The following is a 23,715-nucleotide window of genomic DNA, read 5'->3' as shown; positions in this document are numbered from 1 at the left end:
TAGCTCTGTCTCTCGGTCGGTTGGTTGGTTGGTCCACAAAAAGTGTCAGAAGGCTGAAAATTGGCATGGACGTTGGTCATGACCAAAGGTCGAGCTGAGTAACTTTCAAGGCCGATTGACTAAGAGGGGGCGTGGCGATGGGCGTGACCTGTCACAAAAAGGCACATAACTCCCGAAAGGATTCACAGATTTGCAAGATTTTGTGGAAAGGTTGGTCATGAGCCAAAAAAGAGGTCACGTGTTTGTGTGACAGTGTGTGCGTGGATGCATGCACACATGGATGCATGCTTGTGTGCGGTCGCAGCTATTGCGGATTCACGCTTGTTCTTCTCTGGTGTCACCAAAACAAAAAAGGCCTCACAAAGCTGAAAGCTAAAATTGTGAATATTTCCAAAGCCAATGCAAAATTTCCAGGCAAGCTGACATGAGCTGATAATAAAGGTGATCCAGGCTGCACAGAATATGAGCATTTGAATTCATTGATGTTGTTAGGCAGCCGAAAATAGTAAAACAAAGAACAACATAGAGAGGAGCCCAATATAACCCAATACAGCCCAGAACCCCACTGCTGATCCTACAACAAATTCTAGAATTTTTTCAACAGGCATTGAAACACGGAATCAGCCCACATGACCTCTCTTACCTGACAAATTCAAGCTGATTGTGCCCAAGTATTTTTGACATGTCAAAAAACAATCGACAGCTCGTAAATCAGTCAGATTGGTTCAAAATGGTATCTCACCTTGAAAGTTGCGACATAAAGACCTGAAATTTTTCTTACGATTTGGTCCCGATCAGAAGAAAACTATAGGGAGACTGCAACTCGTATAATGTACGCCCGCCCTTGGTGGGAAGCCAAGGTTGCACTCATATGAGCAGCCTTGGGAAGTGCACCAAAGGAAACAGTTTGTATACCTAGTTGCACTGAGGAAGGAGACAGAGACATGACCTCAAGTTCAGAAAAGGTTCACTGATTTTATTTATTGACATAAGATATTGAAGAGTAAGATAAAAAGAGTCTCTGTACTGAATTTGTACTGATTCTTTCTGTAACTCAAACGCTAATTATTTCTACATTTTTATGTTTATTACATATTACATTTATTATGCCAAAAAGAGACTTTTGCAAAATATTGTATTGATCATCAAACGGTCTATAAATGCAGTCTATCCAGAATGTATGCTCATAGTTTAGCTATCATTTTAACTACAGCCAAATGAATACATAGAGCAATGTATTAAAATGAGTACATTGCTCAAGTTGCATTTATTGTCATTCTCATTACAGATGGGTGTATGGAAAAAGAATGTACCCCAGGGACCACAATGCATAAGAACAGCCATAAACAGTTGAAAATAAAAATAAATACATGCATTATAATTATAAAAAAGGAAGAAAATAATGAATGCATATGCATGTTTTCTCCTCTTGGGATTTATATAAAAGTCAGAATGGACAGCATATGATCCACGGAAACCACAGATTGGATGTTCAATACACATTACATATAATCATGTGAACATTACATGTGAAAGCCCCGAAATTAGCAATGAGTTGCACCAAAACTTCACTACGCTATTCGACATTGACTGACACACCCCCCACCCCACCCCCACCAGTGGTTCCCCTCCTACTTTGGCGCACGGCGAGTCACGAAATTACCAAATGACTCAGGGGTGTCAAAATCCATGACTAACATACCATTTCTCATAACACGTTGTGTGCCGGATGGAAAATAGAGCCCAAAGTATCAATCCAATCTCACATCCCTGCCTGAACTGAAACACACACACGCACACACAAGTTTGTCTCTCGGGCTATATTCACCAGGAGTCAGGGCGGAACTGCAGCAGGTCTCCTCTGAGTATAGCTACCTGAAAACTCCATCAGTTAGTCTCTGCACATTCTCATTTTCCTGTTACACTGCACATACTGACTGCAACAACTAAAGCAAGTGCTATTACTATATTTAATATTGATACAATACATACATATATAGTAGTGCGATTTCCATTTTACATGATTATATGAATATAATCTCTACATCACTACTTTCATTATATTACTATTATGGTGTACTTTTTACCTTTTTATCTTTGTGTGCATTGCACTGTAGACTTCTCCCAGTATTGGTACATTTATTGAAAAACATTTGACTCGCTTTTCTTAGTGTTATTCAGTGATGAGAACATGACTAATTTTCTGTGACCAGAAAGACAGCGACATAATTGACACTTAATGTATTTTCAAGGAAAATTTTTAAATAGTTTTTCATGATGTTTTGTCCATCATATTTCTTTTGGTGTTTTTCTCTGGTTTCAGTAAAATAATGTAACATTTTGGGACAAAAATACAGAAAAGCAAACCATAGCTGGAAGCTAAAATAGCAAATATTTCCACAGCTACAGTGAACTTTCCAGGTGAGCTGACATAAGCTGGTATAAAGGTGATCCAGACTGCACAGAATATGAGCATGCTGAATGTGATGAATTTGGCTTCATTGAAGTTGTCAGGCAGCTTACGAGCCAGAAAAGCTAAAACGAAGCACAATACAGAGAGGAGCCCAATATAACCCAGTACAGCCCAGAAACCCACTGCTGATCCTACATCGCATTCTAGAATGATCTTTTCTTTGTAGTGCTTCATGTTCTTGTTGGGGAAAGGGGGGGATATTGTTAACCAAAGCACACAAATAAGGACCTGTATGAGAGTGAAAGCAAGAACACTCAGTCTCTGCTGGGGAGGCCCAAACCACTTCATGACATTACTGCCTGGAAGTGTAGCCCTGAAGGCCATTAACACCACTAATGTTTTTCCCAGAACACATGAGATGCAGAGGACAAAGGTGATCCCAAACGCAGTGTGGCGCAGCATACAGGACCACTTAGAGGGCCGGCCGATGAAGGTAAGAGAGCAAAGGAAACACAGTTTCAATGAAAAGAGCAGCAGGAAGCTCAGCTCTGAGTTGTTGGCTTTCACAATGGGAGTGTCTTTATATACAAAGAATATTAGTGCTATTGTGATTGTAAGGCAGCCTCCAATTACTGAAAATGCTGCCAACAATATCCCCATCAGTTCATCAAAGGTCAAGAATTCAATTCTTTTTAATTCGCAGTTATTTCTTTCTTCATTGGAACTGTATTCCGGATGGCATGGGACACATGTCAGCGCATCTGTAAAAGATGAAAATATTTTTATCTCATTATTTTTTTTGCTAATAATTTTTCATTTTCATTCAGAGTAAAGCCTAAAATGATACTATTTTAGTCTACATCAAATAAATACTATTGTTGCTTCTTGGAAACAAGGTCTGTATTGGTATATTAGAAAGATATGCCAAAACTCAATTGTGGTGTTGCTGAATTCTCCATCTGCGCATGGAATACAGTCAAAGCAGCAGATAGGTTTCCCCTTCACGAAAGCCATGTGTGTCCCAGGAAGGCAGCTATCACTGCAGACTGACCTCGGCACCTACAAAACAGTCATACTTAATTGCAGTTAACCACATGAATAACCTTGTAAAACACATCTATACAGGCCTCACATGTGAACACACAAGGGCAGGGGGGCATTGGCCCCAAAATGTTTGAATACCCTTGCATTTGAGATGCTTGGTAATTATCCTTATTTCCTAAGTGACATCTGTTTTATATCACCATTTAATGTGCAAACTCATCTTGATCATGGTTAATATGCTTTAATTGCACAATAGTCTATGATCATGTCAAACTTAACCTATATGCCAATTCTACAGTAAACGTATTGTTTAAAGTATTCAATTGAATAATTTATGGTCATTTATTTGGTACAAGTGTTATTTTCTGATATGCATAGTTTGCTGGGAAATATTTCTGTATGCTTTTGTCCGATGTTAAGTGTCTATTTGTTGTGACTGTTAGCTAGCTACTTAGCTAGCCACATAGTTTGTATGGGTTTTTAAATTTTGGAAATTGGTGAGCCATTGCTCATTTTTTGTATACGCACAATCATTATGTGGAGGGCAGTACACATGATCTGATCTGTACCAAACTGTGTTTGATCTGAGCACAGAAGCTCATCAGCTTACCTCTTGCTGACCGCCAGCCCAGAGAGCCTGAACATCATCCGTCATCACAAACTGCTGCCCCTCTGGCTGAGATGCATCATATAGCCCTATGATCTCGAACACAACAGCACCATGGGAACTGAGTTGCCAGTTTACCAATGCGTACCTTGCTACAGGGTCCCCCTGTTTATCAAAGTAAATCCTCTCACCATGTTTAGTGGTGAAGTTTACCTGGGTCAAATAGTGAAGCACCTAGAGGGAAAAATGAGTCACAAGTTAGCAGGTTAGCACTGATTCAATTTTATTTAATAAGCTTATATGTGTATGGATGAATACACAGCACATATGAACAACAGCAAGTACAACCTGCCACGGTTCTATTCTGTCTTTGTCTGCGCAGGTTTTGTTCATGAAAGGTCCATGTCCATCTTTGCACATGATGATATTGTGCAGTGAATGGGCCACAGCATACACGGCATTGTACACATTGATCAGCAAGCTGGTGTCTGATACTTCTGTGTAGCGGCTGTGTGTTCCATACAAAGACTCTGATCCTGTGCAAGCTTTCATTGTGACATCCTTGCGAGGTATTAGAATGCAGCTGAAAATACTCTCCCAGAGCTCTACCAAACCCATGTTCCCAGGCCTGGTCGATGGGCGGGTGCTCATGATGAACTCCTTCAGTCCTGGTAAAGGAATGTTACGAACAGCAAGGCCAATAGCTCCTCCCACCACTGCGTAGCTCACCTGGGAGGCAATGGACCGGTAATTGATCCATCCTTCACTGCCCACCCACTGAAAACCTGTCACATTCTGCAGAAACAGTTCTTTGATGAGCATGTCCAAATCTGTACCATCTGCAAAAGCAACAATCACTTTAGAAGATGATTTTTTAATGACCTCCACAACCTCAAGAAATTTCTGTCTAGAGTCAGTCCTGTAGATGGGCACTGAGTACTCTATGCAGATGCCCTCATTCTGGGCTGCTTTTAAAAATGTAGCCATTCCGTTGTTGCCATAGTCATCATTTGATCTGATGGCACCAACCCAGGTCCACCCAAAGTGCTTGACCAGCTTTGCCAGAGCTCTGCTTTGATAGTAGTCACTAGGAATGGTCCTGAAGAAATTTGGGTACTCCTGTCTGTCACTGAGACATGCACATGTGGCTGAATGACTGAGCTGTAACAAACAAGATAAGCAAGTTTTAACATAGAAAATATCGGACAGGGAGAAAGATTAAAATTTTAAAACATCCATCAAATTCATCTCAAGCTGCTCTCACACACTATGCACATGCACACTCACAGTCACTGATACATTCACAAGCCTCAGACACATACACTGTCTCAAACACAGACACATCCTCGTAGAGAAAGTCTCTGCATGGCACACTGTGCATACACACACACGCTTGATTTGTACTCATACATAGACAGTAACTTTAAATTTTAATACATTATATTTAAAAACACATTTCCTTCAGAGATTCAACTTAGACAGTTCAAAATTACATAAAGGTCACTAACCACAGGTATGTTGAATGGTCTGACTGTTCTCACAATCCCAATGGTTGAAGTTGAGTATGACTCTCCTATTATTGCATGGACTGTTGAAGATTTTAAGCAGGTCTTTGTGCCTTCCTCATGCTCGTTCATTAGAGCCAGGGATGCCCTTACAGAGAGAGGAACACTTGGACAAGCGTCATGTATCCTGTAGCCCAAAGTAATTCCTGGGAGAATTGCAGAGCTGTTATTTATCTCTTCTATGGCGAAGATCATAGCTTGACCAAACTGCAGTTCTCCTTGATCCAGCCTGCGAGGAAAAATGAATGGGTGTTCTCTTACAACTTTTTTAAAAGTATTATAACTTGTGTAATATGTTGATGGATTATGAAAAAAGGAACTAACAGTGTTCTTTTCTCTCCCTCTGAAGTAATACCAAAAGCACAATCCACAAAAGTACATACAAATGTTATGAAATTTGCACTTTCACCACCAAAACAAAAATAGATATATTAGATGTTTTGCTAAATACAATTTTAAAATATATAGATCTTTCTTTTATATTCTGGTCGAAAAAATAAGCAAATACAATACATCAAAGGAAAAAAGGTATGCCATGTTCACTTTGTGTTGAAACCTATTTTAATATACCTTATACTGTATTCTACCTTATAACTGTATCTTACGTAAAATCACAATACCGTAAAGTGTTTCTTCCACACAAGAGGCCGATAGCATACCTTATGGGGCCACATTTTCCTCCACCTTATTTCAGCGCATGCAACATACAAGATAATTACTGCAGTGAATCATTAATAATGAAATGTTCTCCAGTTGTATCACAACTGATATTATTTTCATTTTGGCTTACCCATGACATTGAGTACTTCCAGGGTTGACTTGAAGTGTTGGATCTACACTTACTGGATTGTCATGAAATGAAAAAATGCCTCCAATTGTGATGTTGCCTTCTTTGGAAAACTGTGGGAATTCTTCAACTCCATATGGTCTGCAGACAGGTGTTCCAAGGCCAGCAAACAGGACTAGTAACAAGATGTCTGTGAGCAACTGCATTTCTGCGAATGTATGTGTCTTAACCTGGCAGTGTCCAGTGGTACTGCAGCATTGTCCAAGTCATTTATATAGGAATATGCTGATAACTTGCCTGACATGGGGAGTGTCTGAGTCTCCCAGTGGGGAGACAAATGTTCTGCTTGCATGTAGCTATGAGCTACACCACAGCCCCTATCACTTTTGGCATAACGTTGCTAACTGTTAGTGGATATGAGATTCAGTCCCTCGTTTCCCCTTTATTCCTCTGGAGGACTGAACCTGTTGTCCTGAAGATTTTCTTCTGTATGTCTAAATATTTTAATTTACTTCACTGGAGTTGTCAGGCATCTTACAAGTTGCATTATGACAAGTCTATTTTTGTTCTGTGATCATTTTGATCATGGTTATATAGTGTAGTTCTGTGAATTGAGTTGAGGCATTTGTCAGGGATAGTAATACCTTGTGAATGATAGTTGAGAGCTAAGTAGTTGTATGATTGTCCCACTGTCAGATGGCAATCATTGGCAATCAAACGATCGTAAATGTTGCCAGGTCTAGAACAATAGACGGGTCAAACTCAGTTTCTGTAATATTAGTTCTAGTTAATATGATAAATCAAATAGCCCATTTGAAATAGGTTAGCTTACCTATCTAGCCTAGGTAAACTACTTAACTTAAATTTCCTAGCTGCCAAATGAAGTAACGTCATCTAGCTATGTGTACAAATACAGTGCCATGAAAACATATTTGACTTCCTCTATTATTGCATATTAGTCACAGTGAATGGTTTCACATCTTTAGACAAAATGTAGTAGACATATAAGGTAAACTGAGTAAACGCAAAACATATATTTTACATTTTTTAAATCAAAATATATCAAACATCCATATCTTCCATGTGAAAAAGTAATTTCCCCCTTAGTTACTCAACCGACCAATTAACCAAAATTAATTGATAATTAGATTCAGCTAATTGAACACAGTCAGGCTTGATTCCTGCCAGCCCTGTTGAATCTAAACCTCCTTCATATTGAACTTTACAATGAGTCATGTAGTCACCAAAAAGTGTCTACAAGCACACTATGCCACGATCTAAGAAAATTCTGGAAGCGATGAGAAAGAAAGTTGTTGAAACAGCCTGGAAATGGTTACAAAGCCATTTATAAGGCTCCGGGACTCCACCAACCTACAGTGAGGGCCATTATTTCCAAATAGAGAACTTGAAAGAGTGAATCTTGCAGGAGTGGCTGGTGTGCCAAAATTTCTCCAAGGGCGCATCCACAACTCATCCAGGAAGTCACAAAAGACCCCAGAAGAACATCGAAACAACTGCAGACCTCTCTAGACTCAGCTAAGGTCAGTGTTCATGACTCCACAATAAGAAAGAGACTGGCCAAATATGCTAACTAAGAGAAACATCAGTGCTGGTCTCGCATTTTCGAAAAAATACCTGGATGATCCCCAAGCCTTTTGAGATAATGTTCTATGAACAGATGAATCAACTGGAACTTTTTGGATGATTATGTCTGGCATAATAACATCATACAAACAGTCAAACAGTAGTGGTAGTGTAATGGTCTCGGGATGCTTTGCTGCCACGGGACCTGGACTTTCCATTATTAAAGGAAACATGAATTCTGCTCTGTACCAGAAAATGCTTAAGGAGAATGTCTGGTCATCTGTGCATAAGCTGAATTTGAAGCACAATTGGGTAGCAAGACAATGATCCAAAACACAAAAGCAAGTCCACATCTGAATGGCTGAAAAGAAAAAAAAATTAAGTTTTTGGAGAGTCAAAATCCTAACTTGGACCAAACAGAGATGCTGTGGCAATCAGTGTATGCTCAAAAACCTACACGTTTCTGATTTAAAGCAGGTCTGAAAAGAAGAGTGGGCTAAAATTCCTTTACAGCGATGTGAAAGACTGATATCAAATTGATATCAGACTGATACCAGACTGCACAAAATATGAGCATGCTGTAGGGAAAATAACTCTAGCCTTACAGAAGGCACCTCTTATGTAGGAAGTATACCTCTGTATCCCATATTTGTTGGCATAGTGGTATAACCACACAATTAGAAGTCAGTCTTATAAGATTACTGTTGTCTATAATATCCAGCAATAAATCTGAAAGTTTAATTAATAATGAAAATGACAAATATTAATGATCAAATATAATCAAATCAACGATTTAATACATGATCTGCTGTTTGGTGGGTTTTGATATTTCTCCCATTTAGTAGGGCTCCCTGTTTGACAGGTTAGTGCATGCTGGTGCAGGTTCAAGTACCTAAAGCAGATCCATTCAATGCCAAACCAAAATAATTACATTGCATATTCATTAACTCCTTCGTGCACGCCCCTAGTGGCCAGGGCACGAGCATATGCATAATGCTGAACTCAGACATTCAGTGCTACTGCAACCAAACTATTAGTGGAAACAACAATCTCTGTGTCCTAGCTTTATTAGTAGACAATACACAACAACTATACAACTATACCAAATACGGAGTTTCTTTCTATAGTGCTATAGTGTCTATCTGGGAGTTCATAAAAATATATATTGCATCAACAAAAAATTTGTATTCCGTAATAGCAACAAGATATACGCAACAGTTGCCTGAATGCATGTTAATAGAGAGGTGAAAAACCCTGCTCACAATTGCGAAATAAACAAGGATTTTTGTGGAAGCATGCCATGTCATTCCATCATCAATATCTGTGGCTAAATATGGAATAAATACACAATCTGACATTGGTGTTGCACATAAAGATGTCCCTTTCATGGTTCTGTGGTCAGTTATTGCCTTGAATAATCCATTTGAGAAATAAACTCACAAATAGAAAGCGGGGGTAGTTATTTCCTACAACCATGCTCAAAACCCCACTTGCAATTCCAGTACAACTCAGTTTGTGTTCAGTTTGTTCTGGTTTGATTGATATGTCTTTTATCCAGCAGAGAGCAGTATAAGCTCTCCAACGGTGTATTGCATGTCTCATTTTAAATTTTTTAGAAGGGCTCAGACCCCCACATAACAGCTTGAGCTGTTGCTTCATCAAAGCATTGTGCAGTAAACCATAACATCACACAGTAATATACAAGCACTCATTGTGACGTAATTGTTTTTTTTCTTTAAGTTTTTGGAAGATTATACAGATTTTCCAACTCATTAGCATGGCTAAAGCAAATTCTCTGGGGAGCGGGTCAGAAGAGGAGGAAACATGTCCTCACTACTCTAGTCAGGATAGATATGCAGAAACGTACATATTACTACTTGGGACATGTCGATTATTCACATTGTGTTATATTTTTGATATTGTAGTATTTTCATTAGTCGTAAGAGGCAACTGTTAGACTTTGCTAACAATGCTCAGAACTTTTGTATTGGTAGCTAACTAACAGGCCTAGGTGTTTGTATAGCAGCATTGTTCATAGTGTAGTGGCTTGTTGTGGCCTACTTTGTTAGAATACATAACACTCGCAATAAAATTGGGTGTTTTTTAAAGAAGTTTTCACTATTCTCTAATGCGGGGATTTCACATACTGTAGTTTAAGCGTTTTTCAGCGTCTCAGTCATGTGTTATGTTTCATGCACCGATTTACCCTGAAGCCTGATTTCACCACCCACATTTTTTTGATGGTGGAATATTATTTTATTGTAATGTTATTGTACATAATGTGGGGTATTAGTATCTCAGTAAGCTATACTTGTCATTTAGGGCATTGGAAATATTCATTAAAATTTTTTGTGTGCTGATAGATATGTGCTAGATGAACATAAAATTTCCCTTGGATAGTAAAATTTGTAAAATCGTTTTTGCCCCACCCCCATACAACAAAAGATTATATACTGTACAGAAAAACACAATAGAGAATGATTACATATTTAGGTATGTGTACCACAATGTGTCACAATGCTTTGCATTCACTTTAAATCCGATGTGAATGTTTCATCTTAAACCATCATAAGCGGCACATTTATATGCTTTATAATGGCCAAAAAACATTTCTTTCATTTTTGGTTTCGGATAGGTTTGTGGATCCCTAGATATATTTGACCCCGACATGGATGAAAAGAATGTAATTCCCACTTGAAAATGATGCAAAAATGGAGCATTGTGTAGTTCAGGCAGGCCACGAAAGGCAACCCCACCTCCGGCTGAATCAGTTGATGGCTCGGCTGATTAGCTGACACTTGACTGAACAAGGGCATTCCATTTGCCTAATACACATTTTCTTGATTTTTCTGTCCTCGCATCCTTTCCTCAAGTCCTTTCTTTGCATCCTCTGTTGGGTGGAGCTAAGGAAAAAAGGAAAGGATGTGATGAAATAAAATAAGTGATTGGAAGGAGCCCAGAGAAATATAAATGAGAAAATGAGAAAAATATCTGAAATAAAAATTAGTTTCCCACAAAGATTATACAGATGTTAAAGCAATTTAAATTTAGCAGTTTTAATTTTTGTGGCAATTATTAGTTAGCAAGCAAGCTAGTTTCCACATTAAACACAGATGGTGACCACAAAGTTTTTAAAAACGGCTGAAATAGCATCACCATGCGCTTCCGTATATGTCCATTTTCCCTGTGTATCCGAGTATCCTGAAATTGTCTACTTTGATCAGACTACTTTGATCAGATGTTATTGTTGGCAGATGTAGCTAAATGTCCAATGGGGAGAATTATTGTTTGGGGGACTGGAATTGTGATGACAAAGTTGGAAAGGAAAAATGCTAAATAACCCAAGTTTGGGGTCTTATTGTGGCGACAGTAATACCCCAATTAAAAATAAGTTGTAACTGGATTCTGTCTGTTTACAAGGGCTGAGTGTCTGTGGAAAGTACAGAAGTTTATCTCGTTAATGGCTGAGAGTCTGTGGTCATTGTGGTTATTTCTGTAAGAAATCCCAAGTGCCAAACTGTGCTGTATAGATATGGGGCAAGCCATAGCCTGCAATCACTGTTTATATACATATAGTGTTTTATTCTGCTCTCATGCTCATGTCTCATGCTCTCATATGCATTTCTCATGCTCTTTGTCTTTTTATTTTTGGAATTAGAACTTGTTTCTGGACACATCATACAGAAGTTCAATTTCTTCATCCTAAATTCTGCTATACATTCATATGAGCTGTATGAACAAACCTTCAAATTCAGCAGTTTTCACAAACTGGTCAGCATTATTGGGTGTTTATGGATATGATCGAATCCCAACACAGGACAGGTGCAGTAGCATACAGTTCAAAGTTATGGTTTTCAAAGGATTTTACTAGGGTATTTTGTGGATGTCCTATGGTAATAAAAAGTGTCAGTTCACTCTCACATCCCTCCCTACACTGCAACTCACACAAGCACGCACATGTATGCACGCATGTACGATCAAACATGCACACACACACTGTTTGTCTCTTAAGTTGTATTCACTGTGCATCAGAGAGCAATGGTCTCCTCTGAGAATAGCTTCCTGGAGCTCCATCAGTTAGTCTCTGCTCATCCCCATTCTACTGTTACACTGCACACAGACTGACTGCTGTAGCTAAAGCAAATGCTTAAAATATTGAATATTGATACAATACACCCATTTCGACCAGTGCAATTGCCATTTTAAGTGATTATATTATGGAATTTTCACTGAATGACTACTTTTACGATCACTATCACCTTTTTTCTTTCTAATTGTGTGTGAATTGCCTGTACGCTGGAGAGTTCTCACAGTATTGGGAAATTTATTGCAAAAGAGATGGCTGGCTTTTCTCAGTTTTATTCAATGATAGAAACATGATTAAGCTTCTGTTACCAGAAAAACAGCTACTTTTTTTGACATTTTATGCACCTTCAAGGCAAGGACAACAGGAATCTGGTACTGAAAAAATCATTAGAATTGTAGAATGATTTCATGATGGTTTGTCCATCCTATTTATTTTGGTTCTTTTTTTCTGGTTTCAGTAAAATAATATAACATTTTGGGACAAAAATACAAAAAAAATAAATAAAAAAAAAACAGCATAACTGGAAGCTAAAATAGGAAATATTTTCACAGCTAGTGAACTTTCCAGGTGAGCTGACATAAGCTGGTATAAAGGTGATGCAGACTGCACATGAGCATGCTGAATTTGATGCATTTGGTTTCATTGAAGTTGTCAGGAAGCTTATGAGCCAGAAAACAAAATAATCAGCATTATTTCTTCATAGATAAGGAACTCCATTTGTTGATGACACATCCTTTCTCTTGTTGGACCAGTAATCAGGTGGGCACATCAAACATTAATTGGGGTCTGCCATTGCAGAAAGCAGACTTAGTATACCACTGTAAATTTAAATCTCAGAATATTTCCCTTATTTTATTCCAATCGTGTGTATTATACCTGTAATATTGCTGATTTCTTGCTCGGTGCAGGGCGCACGGTCATAGCAGCAGACAGGCCTTCCTCTCTGCATAGCCTTCCGAGTGCCTGGGGGACAACTCTCACTGCACACTGACACAGAAATCTAACAAACATAGGGGAAGAGAGTCTCAGAGCTCATTAACTCTGCATAAATATTGTTTTGAACACCCAGCCATGTGTTTATACAATGATACTGGAAATTGTATGTTGCTTTGTAGTATTTCATTTACAGTGATAGCATGCCATACAATGTATAATAAAAAATGTCTGCTGTAGAAGTATATTGTGACCCATGTGGCAAATCAGGGCCAAGTCAGTTGGCCAATAGATAGTACTTTTTTTGCCTGCACAATGTAATAATCATAGGTCGGTGTGTTAGGAGTTTTCATAATACTAGTTACTGCTCCAGTCTTATTGAATCATGGTGGCCATATTTTATGGCTTAGATACATTATTGAAAAAAATGGATATGGAGAACAATTAATGCATACAGAATTGTGATGAGATATTTGATGGAAAGAGGTTAAGGAGAAAAGTTCTTAACATTTTTGAATGTTAAATTGTGACCAATTGAAAATGGTGGTGAATTTTTGTGATTAGCCACACCTTTCACAAGTTCATTCGGTAATGATATTACAGAGAAACACAGAATTTCAATAAACCTTATACAGGAGTGTGCAATGAAAAATAGTGAAATTTGCACATTGTAAGTCAGCTACCCTTGGACGAGTAGGTCCAGGAAACTGGATTCAAATTGTGGTTATCTCCAAAAGTGACAATTTATTGCCTTCTAATATTTATTTCAAGTTTTTATCCTAATTATAACCATTAAATTGCAATACACTCTATTAGAATATTGTGACCTGTTCAGACCAGCCCTCCATGACCCATAAGTGCCCACTCTGACTCGACCATCTACGAATTGTAGAATAGTGAGAACAGATAATTAAAATGCATTTTATGAATCTTCACAAGTAGGCACCAAGGAATGCAGGAGATATAAATATATTACCTCATGCAGTGATTAAATGGTGCAAAAGTGTAATCAATCAATGTATTATTAAATCATGACTATAAATGTCAATATTAAATATTAAAATAATAACCAATAATGTAACAACATGCGGGAGTTCTTTAATGTGGTAAGCTCAATCATTTATCTGAATAATAATCAGACCGATAACAAAGTTTAATAAAATAGAATTTATTAAACAAACGAACAAACATCAAGACTATAATCATTAAAGGCTAAATAAGAGAGGATATGAAAGGGGGTAGCATGTTGCATGTGTGTGTCTAGCCACGTCTGTGTTAACCAGCACATGTGGTGCCTGAGAGAACAATGGCTCTTTTTTTGGAGTGAATTATGAATCCACTTTTAGCATGTGGTGTGAAATATGGCTGGAGATCAGGGGAATGGAATACTAGTGGCTACCGAAGTTAGCTACATCTAGCTAATCTCAGTGTACCGTTGCATTGTAAATATACAAGACCAAATATCAACTGAGTATATATTAGTGCAAGGGAGAACACATGCACAGATCTCGATTTAAAGGAAGGTGGGTTGTAAGGTACTGTTGGTAATAGAGTTAGCTGTGTGGGCTTGGCGGCTGTAGCTAACAAACAAGCAACATGATATAATCTGAACACAACATTACCTACAATTTTTTTGAAAACCAAGAACAAACAGCAGTTTCCTAAGCTAGTTAATGCCTTGATGTTTGACAGTCTTATTGCGGGAGCGCAGATGGTTCCGTGCTTTGGATCTCAGTTGCACTGTTTGTAGAAAAACCCGGGCTCTGTCCTGGTTTTTCCCACGGCACGCAAGAACTGCCGCCGTGGGCTATGCATGGCAAATTGTGGTCACGACGATCCGAGAGGGATGTTTAGTCGGATGCATGCGCCATGGGTCTGGACTGTTTCGTGCTTGTCTTCCATCCATGCTGGAGGTGGAAAGCTGTGCTTTGCTTGCCGTCGCAGGAAAGTACATAGACTACGTACATTTAACTTGTAATGTTGCAGAACGATAGCACGTGTAAAGTTAGTAAACAAATTGGTCCCATGATGGAACAGTTTCTTTTGCTTAGTATAGCTACAGGGGAGCTCGATGAGAGTTTTGTTAGGGAAGACATGTAAATATGTTGACTTTTCACATTGACTTCAATGGAGATCATTCAGATCAATTAAAAAAAAATGTGTCAATTAAAAAATGTGAGTTAGGCTATTATTCTGAAATTTGACTCAGTTATTTAGAGATACGTGCTTCTCCTGTCAGTGTTTTTTCATGATGATTGGACAATGCAGAAGTTAGATATTACTGTTTCTCCTAGCAGAACAGTATTCATTTTTCCATTTTCATTCAGAACTCCAAGAATTTCTAACCAAAAAAACATTATCTATCATTTGCAGAACGGTATGCTGTGATGCCTGTGAGCTATTTTGGTGTAGATTGGACCTATGATAAATTTGTTGTAGTATTAATTAGTGACACACTGTTTTTTAATTTTTTTTTTTTCCTTTTAAACTTTGAAGCACTCCGGTAGCACCACTATGGGTATGCATTTCACATTTGCTATATGCTGATGGTTGTTATTGTGTTGTTGTGGAACCCTCCTACAGCCCCCTGATTTCCCTTATGGTCTCTTACAGTCATAGTTGTATGTAACCTGACACTGAAACGTTTAGATATGGTTTGTTTCCTATGTAAATCACATGTAATTTATGTACCATTTAGGATAGTACAAATAGTATGGATTGGTATTGTTAAGGATCATATGATTATTACATTTAGCGGGTGCACAGTAAATCTAATTAGGTTCATAGTTGTGGTGGATTGATTGTTTTGGGTTTAGAGTTATTTTAGTGGTATCTTTCCCATCATGTGCCTTTTTGTATTCTTCTCTGGTGTCACCAAAATAATGTAACATTTTGGAGCAAAAATACAGAAAAGCATTCCATAGCTGGATGCTAAAATAGCAAAGATCTCCACAGCTACAGTGAACTTCCCAGGTGAGCTGACATAAGCTGGTATAAAGGTGATCCAGACTGCACAGAATATGAGCATGCTGAATGTGATGAATTTGGCTTCATTGAAGTTATCAGGCAGCTTACGAGCCAGAAAAGCTAAAACAAAACACAATATAGAGAGGAGCCCAATATAACCCAGCACAGCCCAGAATCCCACTGCTGATCCTACATCACATTCTAGAATGATCTTTTCTTTGAAGTGCTTCATGTTCTTGGTGGGGAAAGGAGGGGATATTGTTAACCAAAGCACACAAATAAGAACCTGTATGAGAGTGAAAGCAAGAACACTCAGTCTCTGCTGCAGAGGCCCAAACCACTTCATGATATTACTGCCTGGAAGTGTAGCCCTGAAGGCCATTAACACCACTATTGTTTTCCCTAGAACACAAGAGATGCAGAGGACAAAGGTGATCCCAAATGCAGTGTGGCGTAGCATACAGGACCACTCAGAGGGCCGACCAATGAAGGTAAGAGAGCAAAGGAAACACAGTTTCAATGAAAAGAGCAGCAGGAAGCTCAACTCTGAGTTGTTTGCTTTCACAATGGGAGTGTCTTTGTGCATAAAGAATATTAGTGCTACACCTACAGTTAAAGTAGCACCAAGTAATGAAAATATCAGCAACACTATCCCCATTATTTCTTCAAAATTCAGGAATTCTGTTATCTTCAAGATACATTGATTCCTTTGTTCATTTGACCAGAATTCCTCTGGACATGGGATGCAGTTGATCGAATCTGTACGGAAAGAAGTTGGCAACAATTGATGTTTTGCTTTCACAGCAATAGTTTCATGCTATGTGGACAAGTCAAAATATCATCACAAACTTACACAATATGTGGCTTTTGTTCATAACTTTGATGTAATGTATGTATGTCTTTTCATTCACAATGACTTTAATTGTTTGGTTTACTTTAACATTACACAGTTTTTAGAATGTATTATAGGATATAATAGCAATGGACCATACATCCACTGGATTTGAAATGAAGCAGTGAATACGAGGTAAAATGGATTGTTTTTAATTTGAGGGTATTTACATCCATATTGTGTAATCTGTCTAGGAATTGCCTTTTTTAGACATAGCCCCCCATTTTAGGGGACCAAAAGTAATTGGAAAATTGGCTGCTTGGCTGTTTCTTGGCCAGCTGTGTGTCGTTGCATCATTAGTTCATGCAGAAGAATGCTATGAAAAGATCTAGAGATGATTCTAGTTGTGGCAATTGCATTCAGAATGTTGCTGTGTCTCCATATGAGGACCAAATAAATGTCAGCACCAGTAAAGCAGGCCACCATGATGCTGAAAAATCATGATAAATTCATTCATAGCCAGAACTTTGGTTGTGTTAAAATAAGCAGTTTGGTACATTCTTAAGAAGCAAGAATGCATTGTTGAGCTGGTAGCCAGAAGACCACTGTAGTGAATGGCTAATGAATACTTTCAGTTGTGAAAAAAACTTTTTCAATGGGCAAACAGATCAACAACTCTTCCCAGGAACTAAGCATAGATGTTTCAAAGACTCATAAAGAGAAGACTACACCAGCATAAACTCAGCAGGTTATCCACAACATGCAAATCACTGGTGAGCCTCAAGAATAGAATGGCCAGGTTAGAGCTTGCTAAAAAAAGTACATTAAAAAACTTTAGAGTCTTATGGGTAGATGAGATGAGGATTAACCTGTATCTAAGTGATATATAGAGCAAAGTACGGAGAAAAAAAGGAACTTCCCCTGATGCAGAGCATACCACCTCATCTGTGAAATATGTTGGCGGTAGTGTTATGGCTTGTACATGTATGGCTGCCAGTGGAACTACCCTACTTGTCTTTATTGATGATGTAACTGCTGACAGCAGCAACAGGATTATTTCTGAAGTGTACAGAAACATCGGCCAATAATTAATCAAATACTGTAGACTGCAGGTATATAGTTTTAGTTTATAGTATATAGGTTTATAGTCCCAAAGTGCAGAACAAAGCGGTATAAAAATAGCTTTGTTCCAGCAGCCATCACTCAGATGAACAAGTCGTAGCAACATTGCACAGATGATATAGAAGCAAGGTTTTATCTATTTATTTTATCTTTAGTTTTAGTGGTTTTATTAATGATTGGAATCTTGAGTACTTTTATTTATTTTATTTATTTTATTATGTTTGCCTACTGTCTGTGTTGTTTCCAAATTGTGTCAAGATGGATGACTCTACTGCAAACCAAATCTACCTACGGATACAAATAAAGTAATCTGAACCTGAAGCTGACTCCTAAAGCACCCAAGGTTTAAAAACCTGAGTTTTTCAGTTCCAAAAAATTGAATGTAAAATGTTCTCGACAGGTCAATCACCCGACCTGAATCCAATCGAATATGGACAGAAGATGGCCGAGCATCACAAGGGAAAATATATCTGCTGATGTAAATAGGTCACATAATTTATCCACAAATCACTCGATGTGAATGTAAATACCCTGAAATTAAGCCTGATTATACCATCATGTTTGGCACAAACATATTATAAGGCTTATTTTTATTGATTTGGCTCTGTACTCCACAATTTTAGATTTGTAATCAAACAATTCTTATGTGGTTAAAGTGCACATTCTCTTTTATTTAAGAGTTTTTTTTACACATTTAGGTTTAATCATGTAAAAAATACTGCACTTCTTATAAATAGTCCCCCCAGTACATAATATTTGGGTCAAAACGCTTCACAGGTGTTTCTGATTAGTCAGATGTTTTCAATTGCTTCCAAAAATATAAGAGAGTTTTCTGTGTCAAGCTTTGATGCTAGGCTTTTGATTTCTTTCGGAGTCTGTTATTGCTGAGAACCAGAGGTATGCCAATGAAAATCAAGGAAGCCGTTATGAGGCAGAGGAATAAGAAAAAAATGGTCAGAGATGGCCAAACCTTAGGCTTTCCAAAACCAACTGTTTGGAACATCATTAAGAAGAAAGAGAGCCCTGGTGAGCTTAGAACTTACAAAGAGTCGGGTAAGCTAAGGAAGACTTTTGTGGTGAATACATTGAATCTGGAGGCATTTGGTTGAACTTGAGCCGACAAGGTGCTTCAGTACACTTCAGAATTCATTCTGCTGCTGCTATCAGCAGTTACATCATCAGTGAAGACAAGTGAGCCAGTATCTGTGGTTGCCATCCAACCACCCATATATCTATTTTCTAACCAATTAGTCCAGATCAGGGTTGTGGTGGCAACTGGGCAAGCAGAGCAGCCCAGACATCCCTCTCTCCAGCGAGTTCTGCTAACTCATCGTGATGGAACCCTAGCTGATCCCAGGACAGCCTGTGGATATAATCCCTTCAGTGCGTCCAATGTCTGCCCTGGGTCTCCTCCCCGGTAGCCATGCCCAGAACACCTCCAGAGGTAGGCACCCAGCAGGCATCCTTATGAAATGCCCGAACCACCTCAACTGACTAATTTCAATGCAGTGGAGCAGTGGCTCTACTTTGAGCTCCTCCGGGACAGCTGAGCTCCTCACCCTATCAAGAAAGGTTAGCCCTGCCACCCTACGGAGAAACCCCATCTGGCTGCTTAATCTTACTACCCATAGCTTGCGACCATAGGTGAGAGCAGAGACGAAGACCGACTGATAAATCGAAAGCTTTGCCTTTCGGCTCAGCTCCTTCTTCTCCACCACCATCTGATACATTGCCTGCATTACTGTGGCCGCTGCACCTAGACAGCGGTTGATCTCCAAATCCATTTTTCCCTCACACCTGAATAAGACCCATAAATAATAAGATAGTTGAACCCAGGGGAGAGGGCAGTTGCTCCCCATTACTTAAAGGGGACAAACCATCTTTTTCCAGGAGAGGACCATGGGCACAGACTTGGAGGTGCTGATCCTCATCCTGACCTTGTCACACTCAGCTGAAAACCGCTTTAGTGTGAATGGAAGATCACAGTACGATGAGGCTAAGAGACCAACATAATCTGCAAACAGCAGAGATGCCACTTCTATGTCCCCAAACTGGACACACTCCATACCTCAGCTACGCCTTAAGATCCTGTCAATGAATACCAAGAACAGGAGGGGAGACAAAGCACTCCCTTGGTAGATTTTGACACCCACATTGATCGAGCTCGACTTAATGGCTTGAATGCAAACACAGCTCTTTGCTCCGAGTATACAGGGACCGAATGGCATGCAACAGCGACCTTGGCACTCTATACTCCCACAGCACCTCCCCCAATCACCCCGCGGCTCATGGTCATATACCTTCTTCAAATCCGCAAAACACATGTAGACTGGATAGGCAAACTCCCATGCCCCCCTCAAATATCTGTGAGAGGGTAAAAAGCTGGTCTGCTGTTCCGCAGCCCAGACAAAACCCGCATTGTTCCTCCTGAATCTGACTATTGGTTGTAGTCTCCTTTCCAGCACCTTGGCATATACTTTCCCTGGGAGGCTGAGGAGTATGATTCCCTGATAATTGGAACACACCCTCCAGACCCCTGGTGCTCTGCCACTGAGGAGCTCTCCAACCACCCCAGTGACCTCTGCTACAGAAATGGACTCTGATCCTCCAGATTGCTCCAACTGTCAGATTTAGACATTCCTCAGAGTCTTCCTTCCAACACTAGCCTCAGTTGAGGTCGGAGTGTCATCCATGACAGCCATACATGCCAAGACCATTACACCCCCCACCTCTATATTTCACTGATGGGGGGGGGGTGCTTTGGATCTTGGACAGTTGCAATTGGTCTCCATAATTTGCTCTTGCCATCACTCTGATACAAGTGAATCTTGGTCTCATTTACACACAAGACCTCTTTCCAGAACTCTGCAGGCTTTCTTAGGTGCTTCTTAGCAGACTACAACCTGGCTGTCCCGTTTTTGCAGCAAACTAGTGGTTTGCATCTTGCTGTGTAATCACTGTATTTCTGGAAGTCATCTATGAACAGTAGTCACTGAATGATCCACACCTGCCTCCTCAGCAGTTTTTCGGATCTGTCTAACAGCTTTTCAGGAGTCTTTATTCATTAGGTGAGAATTCTTCTGTCATCATCTGTAGAGGTCTTCTGTAGCTTATCAGGCGATTTCTTGTGATTTCTGAGCTCACCAGTAATGATTTTCATTAACCTAAGGTTAGGTATATGTCTCTTTCTGTTTTGTTTTTCTTATTTCTCAGCCTCATGATGGCTTCCTTGCCGATAACAGACTCCAAAGGCAATATATAGGCTAGAATCAAAACTAGATACTGAACGCTCTCTTATAACTGGACTAAGGAAGCAATTGAATGCACCTGACTAATCAGAAACATCTCTGATACCATTTTTCCCAAACATTACGATGCCCTGAAATGAGGGGACTATTTATAAAAAAGTGCTGTCATTTCTGCAAGGTTGAAAACAAAATTTTTTAAAAATGCCCTTAAAACTGGGAATATGCACCTTAACCACATGTAAATTGTTTGAATACAAATCTAAACTTGCGGAGTACAGCGGCAAATCAGAAACATGTCTTTGTCCCAAACATTATGGTGCTCACTATATACACACACACACACACACACCTATATACACACACACACACACACACACAATAAGAAACTTGCTCTACCAGTTGTATTGCTGATTTCTCCCTCGGAACAGGGCACACAGTCATAGCAGCAGACAGGCCTTCCTCTCTGCACAGCTTTCCGAGTGCCTGGGGGACAGCTCTCACTGCACACTGACACAGGCACCTTAAAACAAAGAATTTTCACTTTCATAACAACGCAGGAGAGATAATATTTATTTTAACACTGTAAATCTACAGTTCTTGTGTGATCCTCACCAGTGAATTTATATGATGTTGCACTGATGTAGTACTGTGTTCATGCATGTCCAAATGTCATAAGAAATACACACACTGGCTATATGTCAGTGATTGTACTTTCACGCTACATTCCACCTCAAGTGTTTTCATTGTAAACATGGCATGTTCATATTCTCAACTCAACTTTCATCTCCTAAATTGTTTAATATCAATACAGCTCTTCACCGTGTTTGTGTCAGTCCAAAAGTGATAGAAATTACCTCTTGATTAAACAATAGTCTGATCTAATCTAACCATTTTGTACCTTTACCTTATTCTGCTGTCACTGGTTGTGCAGTACTTATTGTTCTTCCATGACACATTATATTAACCGGATAGTGTTTGCAAAGCATGAACCCATGTCATCGTAAGGTACCTGAAGTTGGCTCACTAAATCTTATGCATACATCTGAAAATGATTGGGCCTGGATTCCATCGACATTGATGCTTAACTTTGACTTATAATACAAAGAAAATGAGGATGGTTACATCCACAATGTAAATATTTTTTCTTCAAACCTTTGTTTCCCCTATTTTATTGATGAGAGTGACAGGACTGCACTTACCACATATTGTGCAAAATGGTGGTACTGTAAGTCTATCAGGACAACTATAATATTTAGTTCACATTAATTAGCAAAGCCATTGGAAAAGTAAGTGGATCTGTATTGCACTCCACAATTGAATTACATACTTTGATTCAAGGAGATGAAAAACTGCATGGGACTACATCCAAATATTATGTGTCTTAAATTTATAATATACAGTTTGTGAGTGTGTGTCTGTGTGTGACAGAGCGAGAGAGAGAAAGAAAAAGAGAGAGCAACCAAAAGTGGTTTAAGTGAAGGGTCTTAGGTTCATACCTTAACGTATGCCTGCATGCCTCCAAAAGGCATTCCTCATTCTCTCTCGGTTCACTGACTCGGTTCTCTCTACCTCAGTTGCAATGACCATACGGTCAGAAAAAAAAGACGAAAAATATGAAGCCAAGCGCAACATCGACACTTATGTCTCTCTAACCCCTGTCCTGTCATATTAGCTAGCTAGCTACCTTAGCTAGCGAACATTGGCTGAATTGAAGTATTGCTGAATTGTTAATAATTAGCTACCAACTGAATTAAACTTAGCTAGGAAACTTCCTGCCACATGTGAATTCAAAATTTCATATGTTTGGAGTAACTTTTAATTGGTCATTGAACATACCCCTTAAAAGCACTTCTCATTTTCCACATATCCTCGTTTACTGGAAAACTAGTCTATGAATTTTCAGGTTTTCTGGAATGTGTATTAACCCCAAGCTAGCAAACCACCTAGATAGATAACCAACAATCAAGCTAAATATATCTATAAAATATAATATTTTTAAGGGAGCCAAAAGATGATTGAATGCGTGTTTTTATTTTTTTTCAATTTTCGCACGTTTGCAGACATTGACTGGTCATACTCTCCACTCCAGCTTACCAACTGACTGGTGCACTCCCTCAACATGTGCTGCTTGTCCGGTACCAATAGATATGTTCTTATGCCATGATATTGCTATGTCCCTTCATTTCTATCTGGTGCTAATCTGCGTTGTGGGCCATTGTACAACCCTCTCCCACTGAGTTAATATCTTGCAACTGTTTTATTTTCTCAGACTCCTGAAGAACTAGCAACACAGGGAAAGTATGTTTTGTTCCATATTTATAAGAACTTTTGACTTGTGTAAAACAAAATCATGATGAATATTACTAACGACGGAGTCAAAATATACAGTATATATTTTTTTTTTATCTGAGAGAGGCCAAAAATCTTAAATTTGAGAGGCACGTGCCTTGTCAGGTTGAATGGGCATGACACCACTGAATTCAGTGAGCACTAACATGAACTAAACCTACTGCATATGGGGTAAAA

General features: G+C 39.0%; 1 protein-coding gene and 1 pseudogene across 1 annotated transcript; both read right to left on the bottom strand.

Annotated features, from left to right (window-relative positions):
- Window positions 1-970: 970 nt before the first annotated feature.
- On the bottom strand, window positions 971-6,646 carry LOC118209354 (annotated as a pseudogene).
- A 7,571-nt stretch (window positions 6,647-14,217) lies between these two features.
- On the bottom strand, window positions 14,218-21,736 carry LOC118209373 (vomeronasal type-2 receptor 26-like). Its single transcript, XM_035384629.1, is given in 4 exon segments — window positions 14,218-16,283; window positions 16,285-16,333; window positions 16,336-16,746; window positions 21,586-21,736. Coding segments are annotated over 4 exon segments (1,056 nt in total). The 3' UTR covers window positions 14,218-15,838.
- Window positions 21,737-23,715: the final 1,979 nt, after the last annotated feature.

The sequence above is a fragment of the Anguilla anguilla genome, chromosome 12 (assembly GCF_013347855.1).
Source record: "Anguilla anguilla isolate fAngAng1 chromosome 12, fAngAng1.pri, whole genome shotgun sequence".
In the NCBI taxonomy this organism is placed as follows: Eukaryota; Metazoa; Chordata; class Actinopteri; order Anguilliformes; family Anguillidae; genus Anguilla; species Anguilla anguilla.
This window is presented reverse-complemented; position numbering and strand designations above follow the sequence as displayed.